Source organism: Salmo trutta, chromosome 13, assembly GCF_901001165.1.
Source record: "Salmo trutta chromosome 13, fSalTru1.1, whole genome shotgun sequence".
Lineage (NCBI taxonomy): Eukaryota > Metazoa > Chordata > Actinopteri > Salmoniformes > Salmonidae > Salmo > Salmo trutta.
Window position 1 is genome coordinate 65,543,198 of NC_042969.1, and position 20,774 is coordinate 65,563,971.

At 42.7% G+C, this 20,774-nt stretch overlaps 1 protein-coding gene across 5 annotated transcripts in view; it reads left to right on the plus strand.

Moving 5' to 3' along the window:
- Window positions 1-14,913, plus strand: part of kiaa0753 (KIAA0753 ortholog) — a 30,401-nt gene extending 15,488 nt beyond the window's left edge. For all 5 annotated transcript variants that reach the window (XM_029773186.1, XM_029773189.1, XM_029773190.1 and 2 more), the window contains 2 exons: window positions 10,708-10,938; window positions 12,062-14,913. In XM_029773186.1, coding sequence (XP_029629046.1) covers window positions 10,708-10,938; window positions 12,062-12,215 — 385 coding nt within the window. In that variant the 3' untranslated portion in view covers window positions 12,216-14,913. The remainder of the gene's footprint in view (window positions 1-10,707; window positions 10,939-12,061) is intronic.
- The last annotated feature ends 5,861 nt before the right edge of the window (window positions 14,914-20,774 follow it).

Genomic DNA, 20,774 nt, shown 5'->3' on the forward strand with positions numbered 1-20,774 from the left:
TCCGTAATGCAGTGGTCACCAACTCAGTCCTCCTTTAAGACTCCGTAATGCAGTGGTCACCTACTCAGGCCTCCTTTAAGACTCCGTAATGCAGTGGTCACCTACTCAGGCCTCCTTTAAGACTCCGTAATGCAGTGGCCACCTACTCAGGCCTCCTTTAAGACTCCGTAATGCAGTGGTCACCTACTCAGGCCTCCTTTAAGACTCCGTAATGCAGTGGTCACCAACTCAGTCCTCCTTTAAGACTCCGTAATGCAGTGGTCACCTACTCAGGCCTCCTTTAAGACTCCGTAATGCAGTGGTCACCAACTTTTTCGTCACAGTCAAAAAGAAAGCCTAGATCTACCGCTCAGATTTTTAATCTTTTTTATACATGACTTAAAAAATGTAACATTAATCTAATGAAAACTGTTCTGTAGGAATGAGGTTTGTGCAGTATGCCTTATACATTATCAAACCATATTCTGACGTCAGTGATCTTTCGGTCGTAAAGTCTGAGCTCTAGAAAGAAGCCTTAGTTTCTGACTTGGAATTCCGAGTTGGATGACCGTTCAAAAATATTTTCCCCAGTCAGATCTCTTTTTTTCCAGAGTTTCCAGTTGTCTTGAACGTATTGAAGTGGAAAGTCTGAGATTTCCGAGTTCCCAGACGTTTTGAACACGGCATTAGTCTCAGTGGAGGGAGGGAGAGAGCTGCAGAGGGTTCACCTCTCACGGTCCCTGCTCTCTCCTTCTTTTCCTCCAGTGAGTCTGACCAGAGACAGGGGACACCGTCTTCCACCTTACATGCTGACCTCACCGCTCGCATACATATACATGTTATTCAATCATTGCACCCACACTACTCGCGCGTGCCAACGAGTGTCTGCGTTGCCAAGTGCTAAAATAGAAGTCAGTTCTATTTGTGACGCTGAATGCGGTGCAAGTCCTGCCTCTCCCATCTCCTCATTTGTTTATTGAAGCAGATACCCACGTGCCATCTCCTCATTGGTTATAGCCCACGTGGGTGATTGAAAGATGAACTGAGGTCAGTCGGTCGTGGTAATACACCTTATTAGGAAAATTAGATGCCAATCGCCATATAAAGTCCAAAGAAGAAAAGGCCTGGAATGGAGGAGAGATGACTAGAAATGATTCGGTTGACCGTTTTGTGTGGATTAATTGTCAGAGTAGAGGACCTTGTGCATTTCAGGTAAAATAACAACCCAACGTTTATATCCCAGGACAAATTAGCTAACAACAGCAAGCTAGCTAAATAGGACAAATTAGCTAGCAACTGCAAGCTAGCTAGCTAAATTGCCATAAATGTTTAATGCTTTTCGACCTGTCCCCAAATTAATATAATTGGTTCAGAGTTTGTTCTGATATTTCAACCTGTGTGTCGTGATCGCGTTTGGTGTGGGGGGACAAAATCAATTTGCGCATGATGGCGCGTCCGGTTTGGGCATGGTGTTATGGTGAAACTCAAGTCGCACCGCATCTGCCTCATGCATAAATTAATGTTGTTCCTATGAACATAGAAAATGAAATATTCCTTGATATTAAAATAGACATGGCGAACTGCTAATAATAAAAATTCAGGGATATTGATACACTTGGCTACTCATTCATTGCAGCTGTAGCGCAAGTGAAAATAGGGAGAAGAGTGTTTTGTAATAGTGCTGAATAAAAACGTACACATGAACTCGCTCCAAAAAAAAGCAGCTCTTTGCTGTATTCTTGGATCTCCCGGTCCACCGGTTATGCGGAGTTTGTATTTTCAGACAAATGAAATGGTTCAAAGTGGGAACACTTTGCCTACCCGGTATGCAGGGCTTCTGAATCATATGCACGTTGGTTTTTCTACAGAAATGTTTGGTGATCGACTAGGAATGCCTTGAAGATCGATCAGTCGATCGCGATTGACAGGTTGGTGACACTGCCATAGTGTTTCGTCTGTAGGTGCTACAAGCAAAAACATGGTCATATGAAGCTTTACTGCTTACTCTGTAATATGAGTAGTATTTTAATTTCAATACACTTTTTTTACATTAATGTATGAATGTTGCTTATTTTTCTGCTGGTGATTTGCAGGATGTGCAAAGATACAAGTAAAAGGAGGGCTGTGATTGGTTACATTGCCTACTGTGCCAATTTCGCTGTATAAAATGGGCCGTAACTTTAAAACTAGCAGAGATCCCACTCTGGAGCTTTGAGATGCCCGTAGAGTGTAATATGTTCAACAATATATTGAAAGATACATTTTTTCAATATTCATATTTATATTTGTCAGTATTCATACATTATTGTAAACATAGTTTATTACTGAAGAAAAAAAAAATACTACAGAGCACAATACTACAGAGCACAATACTACAGAGCAAGCGGTAAACCTTCATATGACACAAATTGGAGTCTTAAAGGAGGCCTGGGTAAGGCCAAAATGTAATAAAAATGCCAACTTTGATTAATTATTTCTCAATTGAATCAGCTGTGTAGTGCTAGGGCAAAATTCCCAGGACCGAGTTTGGGAAACCCTGCTCCAAAGGACCATTTTATGGAAAACATTTTGTGTAAAACTTCCAAAGTCATGGTCTTTTTTTGTCCTGGTTTCGTATGGAATTACTCTAGAGGGGTTTCTGTTCCGTGTAGTGTGTCTTGCTCACTGATTCTTCTCTTGGTGAGATAGTGTTTGTCTTGGGACATCTTCACATATTGAAGAGACATAATTATATTTCTTCATGTTTATCCTCAAGTGTGCAGCCACATCTTGCTGAAGGCAGAGATTGTTGCTGAGTGCACATCTCTAGTACTGCACTGCTAGCGCTAAAATGTATATTTCTCTGGAGGTTCTTCTGCCAGGCCTCATAGTCCTGTTGTAATTTTTTTTGTCAAGATCACATCGGTTCTTGATTTATCAGAAGTGTTATTCGGAGGTGATTATTATTCAGTAAGTGAAGCCCTTCTGGTAATTACAGCACACTATTGTCTGTTGGATGGCTCATATGGGAATGACATTTCTCAGATTGCTTTCTGACTGTTCAACCAGCCCTCCCTCCTCAGATCAGAAGATATGAGCAGAAGCACTAAATCTATTACCACAGTGGAGCTCCTAGCTCCAAAATGAAGATGATTCCCATGTCTAGTGTTGTATTGTTCTCATTTGATTATTCTTATTACATTCCCAACTCCAGGAAGTTGCTCCACTGAAATTGTGGAAATTGAAATATAGCCTATCCACCATATGATAATGCTCACTTTGATGCCAGGCAAAAGGCAATCAGTAGACTTGATTTAGTGAAAATAAATAATGGACCAGATGATTGGACGTAACTGGTTGATGTAATGCCTAATCTAAGTTCTGCTTCTTTTTCTGTGGCTGTCCTTATGCTACTCTACGTCATTCATTCATTTGGCCAGGTCTCCCTTGTAAAAGAGTTCTTCTGACCTCAATGGGACTTCCTTGATTTAAAAAAAATGTTAATTAAAATAAAATAGATCCCTTTGGGACCACATCAGACAGAGGGAGTGGAGCTCTGGGCCGTTGTACAATACAGTAAAGAGAGCTCTAGGTAAGTTCTGGACACAGCTAAATTGCTCAATTAAACTATGCCCAATTTATTACTCATGCATACTTGTGATGAAGTACAAACTTTTTCAGGTTTCTGCATAATGGATTGTTAGTGGAAAAGAGGTAAACTGAGGATACGTCTAAAGGGAGAGTGAGAGTTATTGGTATCATTATGTTAATGAAATTCTGTTCTCACACTTTTTATAGGGCTGTCCACCACAGGACAATTTACACTAAGTTTAAGTCGCTGGGGAGCAAACCCCTTTAGTATGTCAGACAGTCACTAGAGGGGGCTAGTGATTCTATAAGGAATGGATAGTGGTAGCTAGTGTGTGTGTGTGTGTGTGTGTGTGTGTGTGTGTGTGTGTGTGGGGACAGTTGTTGTAGTGTAGAATGTATGAAACTGGCGATTACTGCTGTGTGTTTGGGAAGCGATGAGTGGGCACAGATTTAGTGTTGGGAGCTCAATATGTGTCTGTGATTACAACCAAACACTGCTCAGCACAGGGAGTCAGCAGGCCTCTCCACTGCAGACAACACAAACACACACACCAGGGATTGGATGCATAACCATATCTCGTAGCTTAGAAAGCAGTGCACACATCATTCAGTATGCCTATCACTCTTAAATGATTTGATTCTAATGTTTGTCATCGAGGAGCTCAAAGGCTGTTATTGGTTATTTTTTCTTCTGGCTGTTGAGAATAGAACACAATGTTCAAACAACTGTCATCTGATTTGTTATGGAATTCATAGGAACTATTTGCTCCCCACATTCCCTTTTCTTCAGGTGTTTTATTATTTGTCATTGACAAGTGTCACTTTCATTTGGGGTAGGTACAAAGCCTGTTATGCTGCATTGAGATCCCCTAAGACAAAAAGCCTACACCCCAATCCCAGTCTTTGTGTGGCAGATGTTGAATTCATATCTTTCCACCATTTCCAATCATCATGTGTATGTATATATGTGTTATAACATCCTCTTATAAAGTCATCTTACCGACAAATGTACACTTCTGTTGAGGTATCATTTGCCCAAAGCTCTCCTTAGAAAATGTGGTTATAATTGATGACGAGGAAAAAATATAATTAGATATGGCTAATTTACAAATATGTAGCCCCGTTTCACTCCAATGAACCACTTAGCTATTGAGTCTAGACTAATAGTTCATCATAAAGATTGAATTAGCTGCTATAGTCTAGAGCTTTAATAGAGATACTTCACCCTGAGAAACACTCAGTACTCAGTCCAAATGCATTGCCTGTCATTCTAATATTTCAACAGACAGACTAGAGTACAGTTGAAGTCGGAAGTTTACGTTCACTTATGTTGGAGTCATTAAAACTTGTTTTTCAACCACTCCACAAATTTCTTGTTAACAAACTATAGTTTTGGCAAGTTGGTTAGGACATCTACTTTGTGCATGACACAAGTCATTTTTGCAACAATTGTTTACAGACAGATTATTTCACTTATAATTCACTGTATCACAATTCCAGTGGGTTAGAAGTTTACATACACTAAGTTGACTGCCTTTAAACAGCTTGGAAAATTCCAGAAAATAATGTCATGGCTTTAGAAGCTTCTGATAGACTAATTTACATAATTTGAGTCAATTGAAGGTGTACCTGTGGATGTATGTCAAGGCCTACCTTCAAACTCAGTGCCTCTTTGCTTGACATCATGGGGAAATCAGCCAAGACCTCAGAAAAAAATTGTGGCCCTCCACAAGTCTGGTTCATCCTCGGGAGCAATTTCCAAACGCCTGAAGGTACCACGTTCATCTGTACAAACAATAGTACACAAGTGTAAACACCATGGGACCACGCAGTCGTCATACCGCTCAGGAAGGAGACGCCTTCTGTCTCCTAGAGATGAACGTACTTTGGTGCGAAAAGTGCAAATCAATCCCAGAACGATAGCAAAGGACCTTGTGAAGATGCTGGAGGACACAGGTACAAAAGTATCTATATCCACAGTAAAAACGAGTCCTATATCGACGTAACCTGAAAGGCCGCTCAGCAAGGAAGAAGCCACGGCTCCATAACTGCCATTAAAAAAAACAGACTACGGTTTGCAACTGCACATGGGGACAAAGATCGTACTTTTTGGAGAAATGTCCTCTGGTCTGCTGAAACGAAAATAGAACTGTTTGGCCATAATGACCATTGTTATGTTTGGAGGGAAAAGGGGGAAGCTTGCAAGCCGAAGAACACCATCCCAACCGTGAAGCTCGGGGGTGGCAGCATCATGTTGTGGGGGTGCTTTTCTGCTGGAGGGACCGGTGCACTTCACATAATAGATGGCATCATGAGGCAGGAAAAGGATGTGTATATATTGAAATGACATCTCAAGACATCGGTCAGGAAGTTAAAGCTTGGTTCCAAATGGGTCTTCCAAATGGACAATGACCCCAAGCATACTTCCAAAGTTGTGGCAAAATGGCTTAAGGACAACAAAGTCAAGGTATTGGAGTGGCCATCACAAAGCCCTGACCTCAGTCCCATAGAAAATGTGTGGGCAGAACTGAAAAAGCATGGCGAGCAAGGAGGCCCACAAACCTGACTCAGTTACACCAGCTCTGTCAGGAGGAATGGGCCAAAATTCACCCAATTAATTGTGGGAAGCTTGTGGAAGGCACCTGAAACGTTTGACCCAAGTTAAACAATTTAAAGGCAATGCTACCAAATACTAATCGAGTGCATGTAAACTTCTGACCCATTGGGAATGTGATGAAAGAAATAAAAGCTCAAATAAATCATTTTCTCTACTATTATTCTGACATTTCACATTCTTAAAATAAGGTGGTGATCCTAACTGACCTAAGACAAGGAATTTTTACTAGGATTAAATGTCAGGAATTGTGAAAACTGAGTTTGGCTAAGCTGTATGTAAACTTCCGACTTGTATCTATACTCCATAAAATGCTGTAGATCCTTATCTCTCTCTGTGATTTATGCTGGAGATGATTGGTGATTTATGATGGAGATGATTGGTGATTTATGCTGGAGATGATTGGTGATTTATGCTGGAGATGATTGGTGATTTATGCTGGAGATGATGGGTGATTTATGCAGGAGATGATGGGTGATTTATGATGGGTGATTTTTGATAGGTGATGATGATTATGGGTGGTTATGATGGAGATGATGGGTGGTTATGATGGAGATGATGGGTGATTTATGATGGAGATGGGTGGGTAGAGAATCTACTCCTCAGTATGCGTCTGGTGAGAGCAGCGGAGTGGGAGTGGGGGGGTCATGCATCATTGGAGTGGAGGAAAAGAGGTCTCCATGGTGAGAAGACCTAGTGGAGACAGACTGAGAGCTGCCCTACATGTCCCTCTCTGACTGACCACAGCTCACAGCTCCACCACCACCACCAAGACAAACAAATCAATGGTCAGATTAAAGACTGGTCTGCTGTTGCTCCATACTATCTAAAGACTGATTTTTTTCTGTTCTCTCCAGACTTTTGTCCAGGGCTTTCTTACCCTGTTCCTGGAGAGCTACCCTCCTGTATGTTTTTGCTCCAACCCCAGTTGTAACTAACTTGATTCAGCTTATCAACCAGCATATTATTAGAATCAGGTGTGCTAGATTAGGGTTGTAGTGAACCTACAGGACGGTAGCTCTCCAGGAACAGGTTTGGAGTGAACCTACAGGAGGGTAGCTCTCCAGGAACAGGGTTGGCATGAACCTACAGGACGGTAGCTCTCCAGGAACAGGGTTGGAGTGAACCTACAGGACGGTAGCTCTCCAGGAACAGGGTTGGCATGAACCTACAGGACGGTAGCTCTCCAGGAACAGGGTTGGAGTGAACCTACAGGACGGTAGCTCTCCAGGAACAGGGTTGGAGTGAACCTACAGGACGGTAGCTCTCCAGGAACAGGGTTGGAGTGAACCTACAGGACGGTAGCTCTCCAGGAACAGGGTTGGAGTGAACCTACAGGACGGTAGCTCTCCAGGAATAGGGTTGGAGTGAACCTACAGGACGGTAGCTCTCCAGGAATAGGGTTGGAGTGAACCTACAGGACGGTAGCTCTCCAGGAACAGGGTTGGAGTGAACCTACAGGACGGTAGCTCTCCAGGAACAGGGTTGGAGTGAACCTACAGGACGGTAGCTCTCCAGGAACAGGGTTGGAGTGAACCTACAGGACGGTAGCTCTCCAGGAACAGGGTTGGAGTTAAACCTACAGGACGGTAGCTCTCCAGGAACAGGGTTGGAGTGAACCTACAGGACGGTAGCTCCCCAGGAACAGGGTTGGAGTGAACCTACAGGACGGTAGCTCTCCAGGAACAGGGTTGGAGTGAACCTACAGGACGGTAGCTCTCCAGGAATAGGGTTGGAGTGAACCTACAGGACGGTAGCTCTCCAGAAACAGGGTTGGAGTGAACCTACAGGACGGTAGCTCTCCAGGAACAGGGTTGGAGTGAACCTACAGGACGGTAGCTCTCCAGGAACAGGGTTGGAGTGAACCTACAGGACGGTAGCTCTCCAGGAACAGGGTTGGAGTTAAAACCTACAGGACGGTAGCTCTCCAGGAACAGGGTTGGAGTGAACCTACAGGACGGTAGCTCTCCAGGAACAGGGTTGGAGTGAACCTACAGGACGGTAGCTCTCCAGGAACAGGGTTGGAGGGAACCTACAGGATGGTAGCTCTCCAGGAACAGGGTTGGAGTGAACCTACAGGACGGTAGCTCTCCAGGAACAGGGTTGGAGTCAACCTACAGGACGGTAGCTCTCCAGGAACAGGGTTGGAGTGAACCTACAGGACGGTAGCTCTCCAGGAACAGGGTTGGAGGGAACCTACAGGATGGTAGCTCTCCAGGAACAGGGTTGGAGTGAACCTACAGGACGGTAGCTCTCCAGGAACAGGGTTGGAGTCAACCTACAGGACGGTAGCTCTCCAGGAACAGGGTTGGAGTGAACCTACAGGATGGTAGCTCTCCAGGAACAGGGTTGGAGTGAACCTACAGGACGGTAGCTCTCCAGGAACAGGGTTGGAGAGCCATACTTTTGTCCCTGGTGTGTTCCTCTTTCTCTCTAACTATCACACTCTTGTACTGTTCTCTCAGAACAATCTCTTCTAAGCCGTAAACTTGTTACAGGAGACGAGCATCTCAGTAGATTTGGTGCTGTGATAGCTGTTACCCGCCCATCTAATCAACCTCTAGCTCCCAAGAAACTCCAACACTGCCCATCTCTGCGATTGGCCCTGATGGGTAGAACCATCTGTTATTGTTGTAGACAGAAAGAAAATGAAAGTTGCTACCACATTGTAATGATTCACCTCCTTTTCTCTGCACTTTTTTCTCTATCCACCTGTTTTCTTAATGCATTGATTTCTCCCTCTGCTCTCAGAACCTAAGCACCATTTCTCTAGCAGTAGAGCTGTAGCCAGCATCTTCCCCTGAATCACCCCCCGCTATCTCTGAAAACAGATTTGGGTCTCTCTTTCTCGTTATTTCACTCTCTCTCGCGCGCTCTCGCTGTCTCAGAATCAAACCCAGCTCAGTCTGCTTCCTGTTTGGTATATCACATATGGAGCTGGTGTTTTGCCGCTTTCTCTGTTTCCTTGGCAATAGACTTCTGGAGTTGTTGGAGAAGAATGGAGAAAACGTAAGATATTTGAAGACAATTTCACACACTTCGCTGTGGGAATTTATGGCTCAGGCTGCTCATCAGTTTGAGTTGTTTGTGTTTTTTCCCACTAGGCTTTTCTGTAGTAGGTGGATGTGAGAGGGCTGGGTTTGTCAGGCTATGATCAGACTGCAGCTACCCTCTCCTCTCCCCCTGTCAGCAACTGCTGCCCATTCACAACAGTGAACAGACTGCAAAATATTCACCACTGACGATCAACATGTCAGTGAGTGTGTCCTCATTGTCTCCTAACTTTCTAAGCATGCTTGTAGAGCCAGGAGACTGAGTAGTGCAGCTTGTATATTTTACTGGAAATGTTAACATTCACATCGCCTTACTCTTACCCACCAAGGTGAAAATCACTCAATGATAAATATGCAGAATTAATCTTCTCTTTCGTGAAAATGTGCTGCCGCTTGAATTTGTGTTTCCTGGCTAAGCTGGCAGGCTGGTGCCCTCATTCCCACACTCTTAGAGTTGCATATAATGCTTGGGAGCCTTCACACTGCTTTTAATCTAAATGTGTTATTCTATTTTTTGTGGACATAAAGGAAACCTTGCAGCAGGGGAAAAGGGAAATGATTGCCACAGTGGCCCTTAAATGACCAAAGAGCATAAATGGGCCCTGTGTGTAGTCCAGGGATGAAGCGGATTGGTAGGGCTAGCAGTGAATTACCCACCCTGGCACTTCTCCCTGTGTGTCTCTGTGCCCACAGCCTGGCCTCATGTTGTGCAGACCCCAGGAACAGCAGGAGCAAACAGGGCCAGGGATGGGACTGGACTTGGCCTGGGTTGGTGTGTGGGGAGAACATTTGAGAGACATTTTGCTCGTGGAACTGCTGCATCTGTCTCTAAATATAGTAACAGCCAGAGCTGGACTGATTTGCTCACAGAAAAAAATATTACAACCCTGGCCTTGACATTGCCCACCTGAGCCCCTCAGGGAAGTGTGGGGGTGAGGGATGTGAGTGGAGCACACAGACTTTATGACGTAGCATCACACCCCTCTCAACCTCCTCTCTGTGTGTGTGCCTCTTCGGGACCACAGTGAGGACATGGCTCTATGAAGAGGTTATTCGGTTACCAAGGGCCTCCTTCCTCTTCCAATTGACTCGGGCGCCTCTCAATATGGCAATTGGCTCCGGCCCCTACCTCGATGAATAGCAGTTCTATTCCAGGCTGCTGCTTTTCCACTTCCATTGACAGATGTACCCAATTGAATCAGACTAAATGGAGACGAGGACAATGTAATGAAAAGATGGTGTGAAGCTCCATCAGTCTGGTATTCAGCCTCAGCATCCTGTCTGTCTGTCTGTCTGTCTGTCTGTCTGTCTGTCTGTCTGTCTGTCTGTCTGTCTGTCTGTCTGTCTGTCTGTCTGTCTGTCTGTCTGTCTGTCTGTCTGTCTGTCTGTCTGTCTGTCTGTCTGTCTCTGTCTTTCCACAACCCGAGCATACTCTCTCTCTCTCTCTCTCTCTCCAGTCTGAACACTGTCTGTCTCTCCATCTCTCTATAGCCACAGTGTCCTGTTTGAGGGCAGCATTAGGGAGGAGGTCTCCCCAGGTCAACCTGGCGGCAGCAGCACCTTCCCAGCCCCAGGGGAGAGGTGGGGAGACGGGACGCGACTCTCTGTGCCAGCCAGCATGCAGAGGAATATCCAGCAATACAGACAGGACCACGAGGCTTACCTCCGCCTGGTAGCCCACGAGGCTGTGGGCAGCTTCAACCCCTGGGCCATTGCAGACAGGTGAAATGACTCTACTTTTAACCAGGGACCTATGGGTACAGTTTTCTTAGTTCCATTTGGGATGCAGCCTAGCAGTACAGGCACAACTATAGTACTTTTCAATGTTTCACTTTCTCAAATGTACATTTTGCTGCTTGGGTTTGTTGTCCCCTAAGCCATCTCGACAGATTTGTCTTATTTGCTAGCCAGTTATGAATGACACTGTGTATGAGGATGGATTATTCACCTGGCTACACAACTCTTCCACAAACATTGTGCTCTTTGCTTATTCAAACATTAGGCCCAGTGTTTGACTAGTTGTGGGGTGTGTGTGCCTGCATGGTTTAGCATACTGCGCTACAGGATCTGGTCTCTGGTGTTCACAGTTGTTATTCTAGCCCACCCACACATTTGCATATTTAAAATAATTCTTAAATTGGTGCAATGCAGAGAATCCCACTTGTCTCTGAGTACACTGAATGCATTAGAGTGTGATAGATCAGAAACGCATCATATTCAGACATTTCAAAGAGAAGCAGATATAATTGAATAGTCTGGCAATTTTTCTTAACGTTACCAAAGGAGAGATACTCAGGTCTGGCATTTGGAGATGCCTCTCTCTCCTCTCACCATATACGTGTGAGGGAGTGTGAATTGCTGCAAAAAAAGTGAGCGAAGAAAATCAACCCTGCCAGCCGAGGGACATCTATTATTGTTGCCTTGTTACTTTTAGAGAGAGAGATGAGAGCGATGACAGGAGAGAGAGCGATGACAGGAGAGAGAGATGACAGTCATATGCCATCCTCTTGAGCTATGCATCTGAACTATTCTTCATTTGTTGGGGGAGGGAGGTTGTTTCAGAGGGACCAGTCCAATTACTCCAGTATCATCAGAGTAACCTGTCTATCTGTCAGATGTTGGTAATAAGATGCTCTTACCAGTCAGTGTGTGGTGAGGTCCCTGATGTGTGCTACCTCCCTCTGTCTGATTTGAAAGACTAAGCAAGAACAAACTTGTATTTTTTCCATGTGCATCCTTGCAAGACTTTTTGCTAAGCACACAAGCTTTATATACAACTTTATCTTTTTGTTTGGTTCAGGGACTCCTGACATTTTTCTTTCTCTAATTTTCCTTCTGCTCCCAGTCTGTCAGAGGAGCTTATGTCCGAGGCCCTGGCCGACGTAGCAGCAGAGTTCCAGGACGTCTGTGAGGAGTACGCAGAGGCCGTCTTCACCTCCGAGTTCCTTCAGCCAATCACGTCACCTCCTGCTTCAGTTCCACCGTTAGACATCCAATAGATCCTCTTCCTATTCACAGACGTTGGGCGAGTTAGTTAGGTGTACTGCGTAGGTGGATATTTCAATTTCAATTCAGGACCAATGGAATAGTCAAAAAAGTGCATGTGACAACATTCAGAATAGAATGGAACTAAAGCAATGCAGATTATTCCTATTTGGCAGGTTCCTTTCTGTTGTTCTTACAGAGGGATGGGTGAATTCCACTGGGAAAGTTGGTTTTGATAAATTTAGAGAGAATATTACTACATTACAGGGGATTAGAAGATTGTCTCCCTTCTTTCCATAAATAAACCTCTCCCAGAGGATTACTCACGCTTTCCGTTTCCACATTGAAACATGGAAGTAAATTAATTGTTTGTGGGAATTAACAATAGGGGGTAAGCAAGCCAAGGGCGCGATTCATTGGTTAATAGGAAATCCGGATAGCATATTGCAGTCATTGAAATTGTGTGCTTCACTTCCCATGGCATGCACCAAATACTCTCTTAGCCAAATTAGTAATTTTAAATTCAATGAGAGCGCATATGTCATGAGTGCACGTTGGATGGGGAAGCGGCCTGAGCGGATGTTCTCAGGCCGTGGAGAGAGACTTGAAAGCAGCTGTGAAGGAGGAGAGAGACACATTCAGATGTTGAGTTGGCCCCTAGAGGATCTGACTGTGACAGGGGACAGAGAGTAACTGAGTGAATTAGCTCACTCTGAATCAGACCCTCTTTCTCCCCGCCAACTGTGTTTTGTGTGGGTGTCTGAATACATACAGGGTTATGCACGTACACGTCTCACTCTCACAGTTCTGTTTCTTCCCAGAGCTCTATACGAATTGGAATCTAGGAGCCATTGCAGCATTATAATAGGAGTTTTTGAATTGCAGAATACTTGAAATTGAAAAACATATTGTTTGTCTGTGAGAGTCAGGATGGCTCATTTCTAATTATTTGTCATTGTCATTGTGCTGAATGCTGTCTGTGGTTAACTAGGTTCTGAATGTATCACCTCCCTCTCTAGACAGCCAACACAGACTCACCACAGAAATGTATTTTCAACACAATTAACAAACAAAACAACAAGATCTGTTTATGATCTACTCTGATCTGTTTACACAACACAGAACATAATGAAATTGGTTTTGTGTGCTTTGATACATTTTATTTTTGTGATGTTTTATGGCACATTCATGGCAGACTATTTTATACTGATGCCCAAAGTTAATTTTGTAATAACTTTTTTTCTGGTACAATATTTAAAGGTTGTTTTATTTTGTCAAAATGAGGTATCGGGTGATTCACTTGATAACTTTAATGATATTAGTATTAAAACATATTTTTAAAATGAGATGCATCTTGCTTGATCAATTTGAACTACAGCCACCCAGATACAGGACTGCTCTAATGGTGAACATGGTCTGTACCTACAGTATGTTAGCCAGCATAATTATCCTTGTCAAAGACAGAATTCATGTGACAATGAATATTGACTAGTCATAATATGAATTATGTGGAACACACAGTGACTTATTTTGAGGCAATGATGTCCATTCTGGCTGGATAGAATCATTTTAGCTTTCCCTCGGGGGACAGTTCAGCTGATGGCTGGCACTTTTCACAATTCTTAGAAAATTGGATATGATCTTTAGCCAAGTGAGATCATTTTTCACTCTATAGTACCCATATGGACATATTTACCTGTTTACAGAACCAGGGACATTCTCTTACTCTGAACAACTACTGAAGAGACTGTAGACGTTGGATCCAATCTCTGGCCGTGGATATGGGAGAGGAGTGCAGCTGCTCCAGTTGAGAAAATGACCAGTACAGTATGTGCCCTCCCTGGGCTGTGATCTCCCTGGGCTGTGATCTCCCTGACGTCATCATATAGTCTGACCTATAAAATCTCTGCATCAGCAGCGAGAGAGAAATAACCTTGTTTCCCCCTCAGAACAAGGCTGTGGGTAATCTTAAAGCAGTGGCATTCAGAGCTAGCTATCAAATGTGAAACCCTTATCCTTGCTTTGTCATGAGGCATGGTTAGAATTTGAAGATGTATTGAAAGCTAAGTCTGTGTGGATGGCCAAAAGGCTAAATTCATTTCTTTCAGACTTGAGGTGCAACGTTCATTGTTGTTAGTAGACGATCTGCACATCTCTTGGCTTCTTTTCTGCTAGAACCCACTGACCTTCACTCTGGAACAGCCCCATGTCTCTTATAACAGACGGGTACATAAATGGGACAAATACAGTAGTGTAGAAAGACAATTGGTTCTGAGTGCTGAGATCAGGTGCTTTAGTTTCACCCCCTTTTTCACTCAGAACAGCCTCAATTTGCCAGAGAATGGACTGTACAAGGTGTCAAGCTTTCCACAGGGATGCTGGACCATGCTCACTCCAATGCTTCCCACAGTTGTGCCATGTTGGTTGGATGTTCTTTGGGTGGTGGGCTATTCTTGATACACACGGGAAACTGTTAAGTGTAAAAATCCCAAAGGCCTTTTCAGCCTTGTTGGAAACCATCAAGCGTAACGTGATAAACATCTATCCCCCACCAGCCTTTGCCTTCCTACTGATTCTCTGTCTGTTTGCTTTTTGTTTGTTTACTTCAGGAAAATATTGTGTGCTTGTTTTCAAAATGCTTAATGTGGTTGATAAAGAATTGAAACCATGTGTTTATATTTGTTTTTGAATAAACTGTTTTTTTATGAATAACCCATGCTGTATCCTTAGTCATGGTTGGGGGGGTGTCAGGTCTGAAAGCAGAGCCTGCTGTACACTTGGCACACTGCCCTTAGTGGCTTGGGATGAGATTGTTTCTAAAGAATAACCTTATTCTACCTAAATTGAATTAGAGATTTTTTTTCTTGTGAGTGAGGCCAATGGGCGTAATAAATTCTATCTACCTCGCTGTCTTCCTGGCCCTGCAGGCTGTTTCCTTTCACTCTCTCCTGCAAGAATCTCAATACAGTGTCTTGGGCCAGAAGTATTTTGTCATTGGTCATCCTGACTGGTACAAATAGTCTGGGCCCTCATGGGGTTGGGTAATATAGCGTGGCCGTGGCCAGGCCGGTACACAGATTGGAGGGAGATGGCTCAGTCTCAGGCATTTGGCTCCATTGATAGTCATTCGATGGCATCAGGGTGCAGAGCTGCAGATAGAGTGATGCTGGTGCTGCTCTGATCCCAGGTTATGACCTGTTGTGTGGTCATGTGTTAGCTAGAGGATAGAACTAGGGTAGAACTGTATATCTATTGTTGCACTGCTGTGCACAAAAACATACAATCACTGCTCTCCCATGTTTCCCACTGCGCTTGGTAGATGGTTCAAGTTGGGACTTTATAAAGAGTTTTTCAGGTTGTATTCAGTTGGGAATCGACAATGAGTTTTTCAGGTTGTATTCACGTTGGAAATCTACAATGAGTTTTTCAGGTTGTATTCAGGTTGGGAATCGACAAGGAGTTTTTCAGGTTGTATTCAGGTTGGGAATCGACAATGAGTTTTTCAGGTTGTATTCAGTTGGGAACCTATAATGAGATTTTCAGGTTTGGGAATGTACTATTTTTTGTGTTATAATACACTATCTTGTTTTCTGTTGAAAGGGTTTGGGTCGGGAACATGGGTGACCTTTGGTAATAAGATTTCTAGATATAGGGATTAATATGATATTACAGGGTTTTTTTCAATCGCTAACATGCATTGGTCAAAACTGAAGTCACATTGTCAAAACTCTTCACATAGTCAGTGAAACAGAAGTGGATGTGGACCAAACAGATTTTTTTTTAATTGCTTTCACACCAAATGCATTCAATGAACACATTCTCCGAAATCCATGAACTCTTTTCTCATTCATACTCCACCATCTGCAAAACTAAATATTTGCAGCACATATTTTCAAATGCAAAAACTGTTAAAAACGCATTCAAAACAGAATGATGGTAAATGTCGTACATTTCTTCAGTAACCAGATTGAAACATAGAACATATTTGATCATTCCAAACACAGCTGAGAGCATACCCAAGTGTCCTGTTTTTAGTCTCCTTACCAAACAGACAAAAGAGGAAGGCTTTGGAATGATTTAGTTTGGAAACATGGATGAAGGAAGACAGGTTGGTGGGGAAAGAAGAGTAGCAGGGAGAGGGAGAATGCATGGAGGACAAAGGAGAGGAAGACCAAGAGCAGTGGTCTCTGATGAGATGAGGGCCACAATTATTGACCATGTTGTAAACCCTGGTCTCTCTTTGAAAGAAGCTGGTTTAAGGGTGCAACCAAGTCTGCAGCGTTCAACAGTTGCATCAATAGTACGAATTTTCCGGCAAAACAACAGGTGAGATGTGCATCCTTCAATGATAATTTAACTACATATTACAGTACAATACAGTATGTTCACATTTTTACATGTACTGACATTTTGAAATATATTGATTGTTTTGTGTTTTTCAGTAGGATCCAAAGGTTGCCTCCCACAGGAGGGAGAGGCAGAATATCATCAGATGCGCAGGAAATTGCCATTGTTGACATGGTAATTGGCAACAATGCAATAAAACTGCGGAAAATTCGGGACAGAGTGCTGGCAGACAAATATCACTTGAATGTGAATACGGTCAGCACAACGACAATTGCCAGAGTCCTAGAGAAACATAAAATAAGGATGAAGCAGTTGTACACTGTACCCTTTGAGAGAAACAGTGAACTTGTGAAAGAACTCCGGTATCAATATGTCCAGGTAAGATGTCTGTTCAATAACCAAACAGGGTACATACACAGCTATGCATAATGTAAAGTACTGTAAAACTGGATTTACTATATTTTAGAGAGTAATGGAGATGGAAGCCAGGCAAAATGCACATACATTCATCTTTGTGGATGAAGTTGGATTCAACCTGGCAAAAACACGCCGCAGGGGAAGAAATGTAATTGGACAGAGAGCAACCGTGGATGTCCCAGGCCAGAGAAGAGCTAACATCACAATGTGTGCAGTACTGTCCAATGATGGTTTGCTGTTACACAAACCACTCATTGGCCCCTACAATACAGAGAGGCTCATTTATTTTCTTGATGACCTGCATAATCGACTTGTGCCAGCGGAGGAGAGAGGGGCAACAAACTCCCCTACCTTCGTTGTTGTGTGGGATAATGTGGAATTCCACCACTCTGCTGCAGTCACAGACTGGTTTACTGCACATCCCAGGATGTCAGTACTATTCCTTCCTCCGTACTCCCCCTTCCTAAACCCCATAGAGGAGTTTTTCTCTGCGTGGAGGTGGAAGGTTTATGACCACCATCCACATGACCAGATGTCCTTACAGGATGCTATGAATGCGGGGTGTGGAGACACTTTTCCTGAAGACTGCCAGGGTTGGATTAGACATTCCAGAGAATATTCTCCAAGATGCATCGCCAGAGAAGACATAAGATGTGATGTTGATGAGAACTTGTGGCCAAATGCAGGAGCGAGGGAGAACTAGAACCCTCACAGCACTGTACAGTATGAGTGATTATACTAGACATGTTGATGAGAACTAGAACCCTCACAGTGCAGTACAGTATGAGTGTTATATTATACATGTTGATGAGAACTAGAACCCTCACAGTACTGTACAGTATGAGTGATTATACATGTTGATGAGAACTAGAACCCTCACAGTACTGTACAGTATGAGTGATTATACTATACATGTTGATGAGAACTAGAACCCTCACAGTACTGTACAGTATGAGTGATTATACTAGACATGTTGATGAGAACTAGAACCCTCACAGTACTGTACAGTATGAGTGATTATACTAGACATGTTGATGAGAACTAGAACCCTCACAGTACTGTACAGTATGAGTGATTATACTATACATGTTGATGAGAACTAGAACCCTCACAGTACTGTACAGTATGAGTGATTATACTATACATGTTGATGAGAACTAGAACCCTCACAGTACTGTACAGTATGAGTGATTATACTAGACATGTTGATGAGAACTAGAACCCTCACAGTACTGTACAGTATGAGTGATTATACTAGACATGTTGATGAGAACTAGAACCCTCACAGTACTGTACAGTATGAGTGATTATACTAGACATGTTGATGAGAACTAGAACCCTCACAGTACTGTACAGTGTGAGTGATTATACTATACATGTTGATGAGAACTAGAACCCTCACGGTACTGTACAGTATGAGTGATTATACTAGACATGTTGATGAGAACTAGAACCCTCACAGTACTGTACAGTAATGGTGATTATACTAGACATGTTGATGAGAACTAGAACCCTCACAGTACTGTACAGTAATGGTGATTATACTAGACATGTTGATGAGAACTAGAACCCTCACAGTACTGTACAGTATGAGTGATTATACTAGACATGTTGATGAGAACTAGAACCCTCACAGTACTGTACAGTATGAGTGATTATACTAGACATGTTGATGAGAACTAGAACCCTCACAGTACTGTACAGTATGAGTGATTATACTAGACATGTTGATGAGAACTAGAACCCTCACAGTACTGTACAGTATGAGTGATTATACTATACATGTTGTTGAGAACTAGAACCCTCACAGTACTGTACAGTATGAGTGATTATACTAGACATGTTGATGAGAACTAGAACCCTCACAGTACTGTACAGTATGAGTGATTATACTAGACATGTTGATGAGAACTAGAACCCTCACAGTATTGTACAGTATGAGTGATTATACTATACATGTTGATGAGAACTAGAACCCTCACAGTACTGTACAGTATGAGTGATTATACTAGACATGTTGATGAGAACTAGAACCCTCACAGTACTGTACAGTATGAGTGTTATATTATACATGTTGATGAGAACTAGAACCCTCACAGTACTGTACAGTATGAGTGATTATACTAGACATGTTGATGAGAACTAGAACCCTCACAGTACTGTACAGTATGAGTGATTATACTAGACATGTTGATGAGAACTAGAACCCTCACAGTACTGTACAGTATGAGTGATTATACTAGACATGTTGATGAGAACTAGAACCCTCACGGTACTGTACAGTATGAGTGATTATACTATACATGTTGATGAGAACTAGAACCCTCACAGTACTGTACAGTATGAGTGATTATACTAGACATGTTGATGAGAACTAGAACCCTCACGGTACTGTACAGTATGAGTGATTATACTAGACATGTTGATGAGAACTACAACCCTCACGGTACTGTACAGTATGAGTGATTATACTATACATGTTGATGAGAACTAGAACCCTCACAGTACTGTACAGTATGAGTGATTATACTATACATGTTGATGAGAACTAGAACCCTCACAGTACTGTACAGTATGAGTGATTATACTAGACATGTTGATGAGAACTAGAACCCTCACAGTACTGTACAGTGTGAGTGATTATACTAGACATGTTGATGAGAACTAGAACCCTCACAGTACTGTACAGTATGAGTGATTATACTAGACATGTTGATGAGAACTAGAACCCTCACAGTACTGTACAGTATGAGTGATTATACTAGACATGTTGATGAGAACTAGAACCCTCACAGTACTGTACAGTATGAGTGATTATACTATACATGTTGATGAGAACTAGAACCCTCACAGTACTGTACAGTATGAGTGATTATACTAGACATGTTGATGAGAACTAGAACCCTCACGGTACTGTACAGTATGAGTGATTATACTAGACATGTTGATGAGAACTAGAACCCTCACAGTACTGTACAGTATGAGTGATTATACTATACATGTTGATGAGAACTAGAACCCTCACAGTACTGTACAGTATGAGTGTTATACTATACATGTTGATGAGAACTAGAACCCTCACAGTACTGTACAGTATGAGTGATTATACTATACATGTTGATGAGAACTAGAACCCTCACAGTACTGTACAGTATGAGTGTTATATTATACATGTTGATGAGAACTAGAACCCTCACAGTACTGTACAGTATGAGTGATTATACTAGACATGTTGATGAGAACTAGAACCCTCACAGTACTGTACAGTGTGAGTGATTATACTAGACATGTTGATGAGAACTAGAACCCTCACAGTACTGTACAGTAATGGTGATTATACTAGACATGTTGATGAGAACTAGAACCCTCACAGTACTGTACAGTATGAGTGATTATACTAGACATGTTGATGAGAACTAGAACCCTCACAGTACTGTACAGTATGAGTGATTATACTAGACATGTTGATGAGAACTAGAACCCTCACAGTACTGTACAGTATGAGTGATTATACTATACATGTTGATGAGAACTAGAACCCTCACAGTACTGTACAGTATGAGTGATTATACTATACATGTTGATGAGAACTAGAACCCTCACAGTACTGTACAGTATGAGTGATTATACTATACATGTTGATGAGAACTAGAACCCTCACAGTACTGTACAGTATGAGTGTTATACTATACATGTTGATGAGAACTAGAACCCTCACAGTACTGTACAGTATGAGTGATTATACTATACATGTTGATGAGAACTAGAACCCTCACAGTACTGTACAGTATGAGTGATTATACTAGACA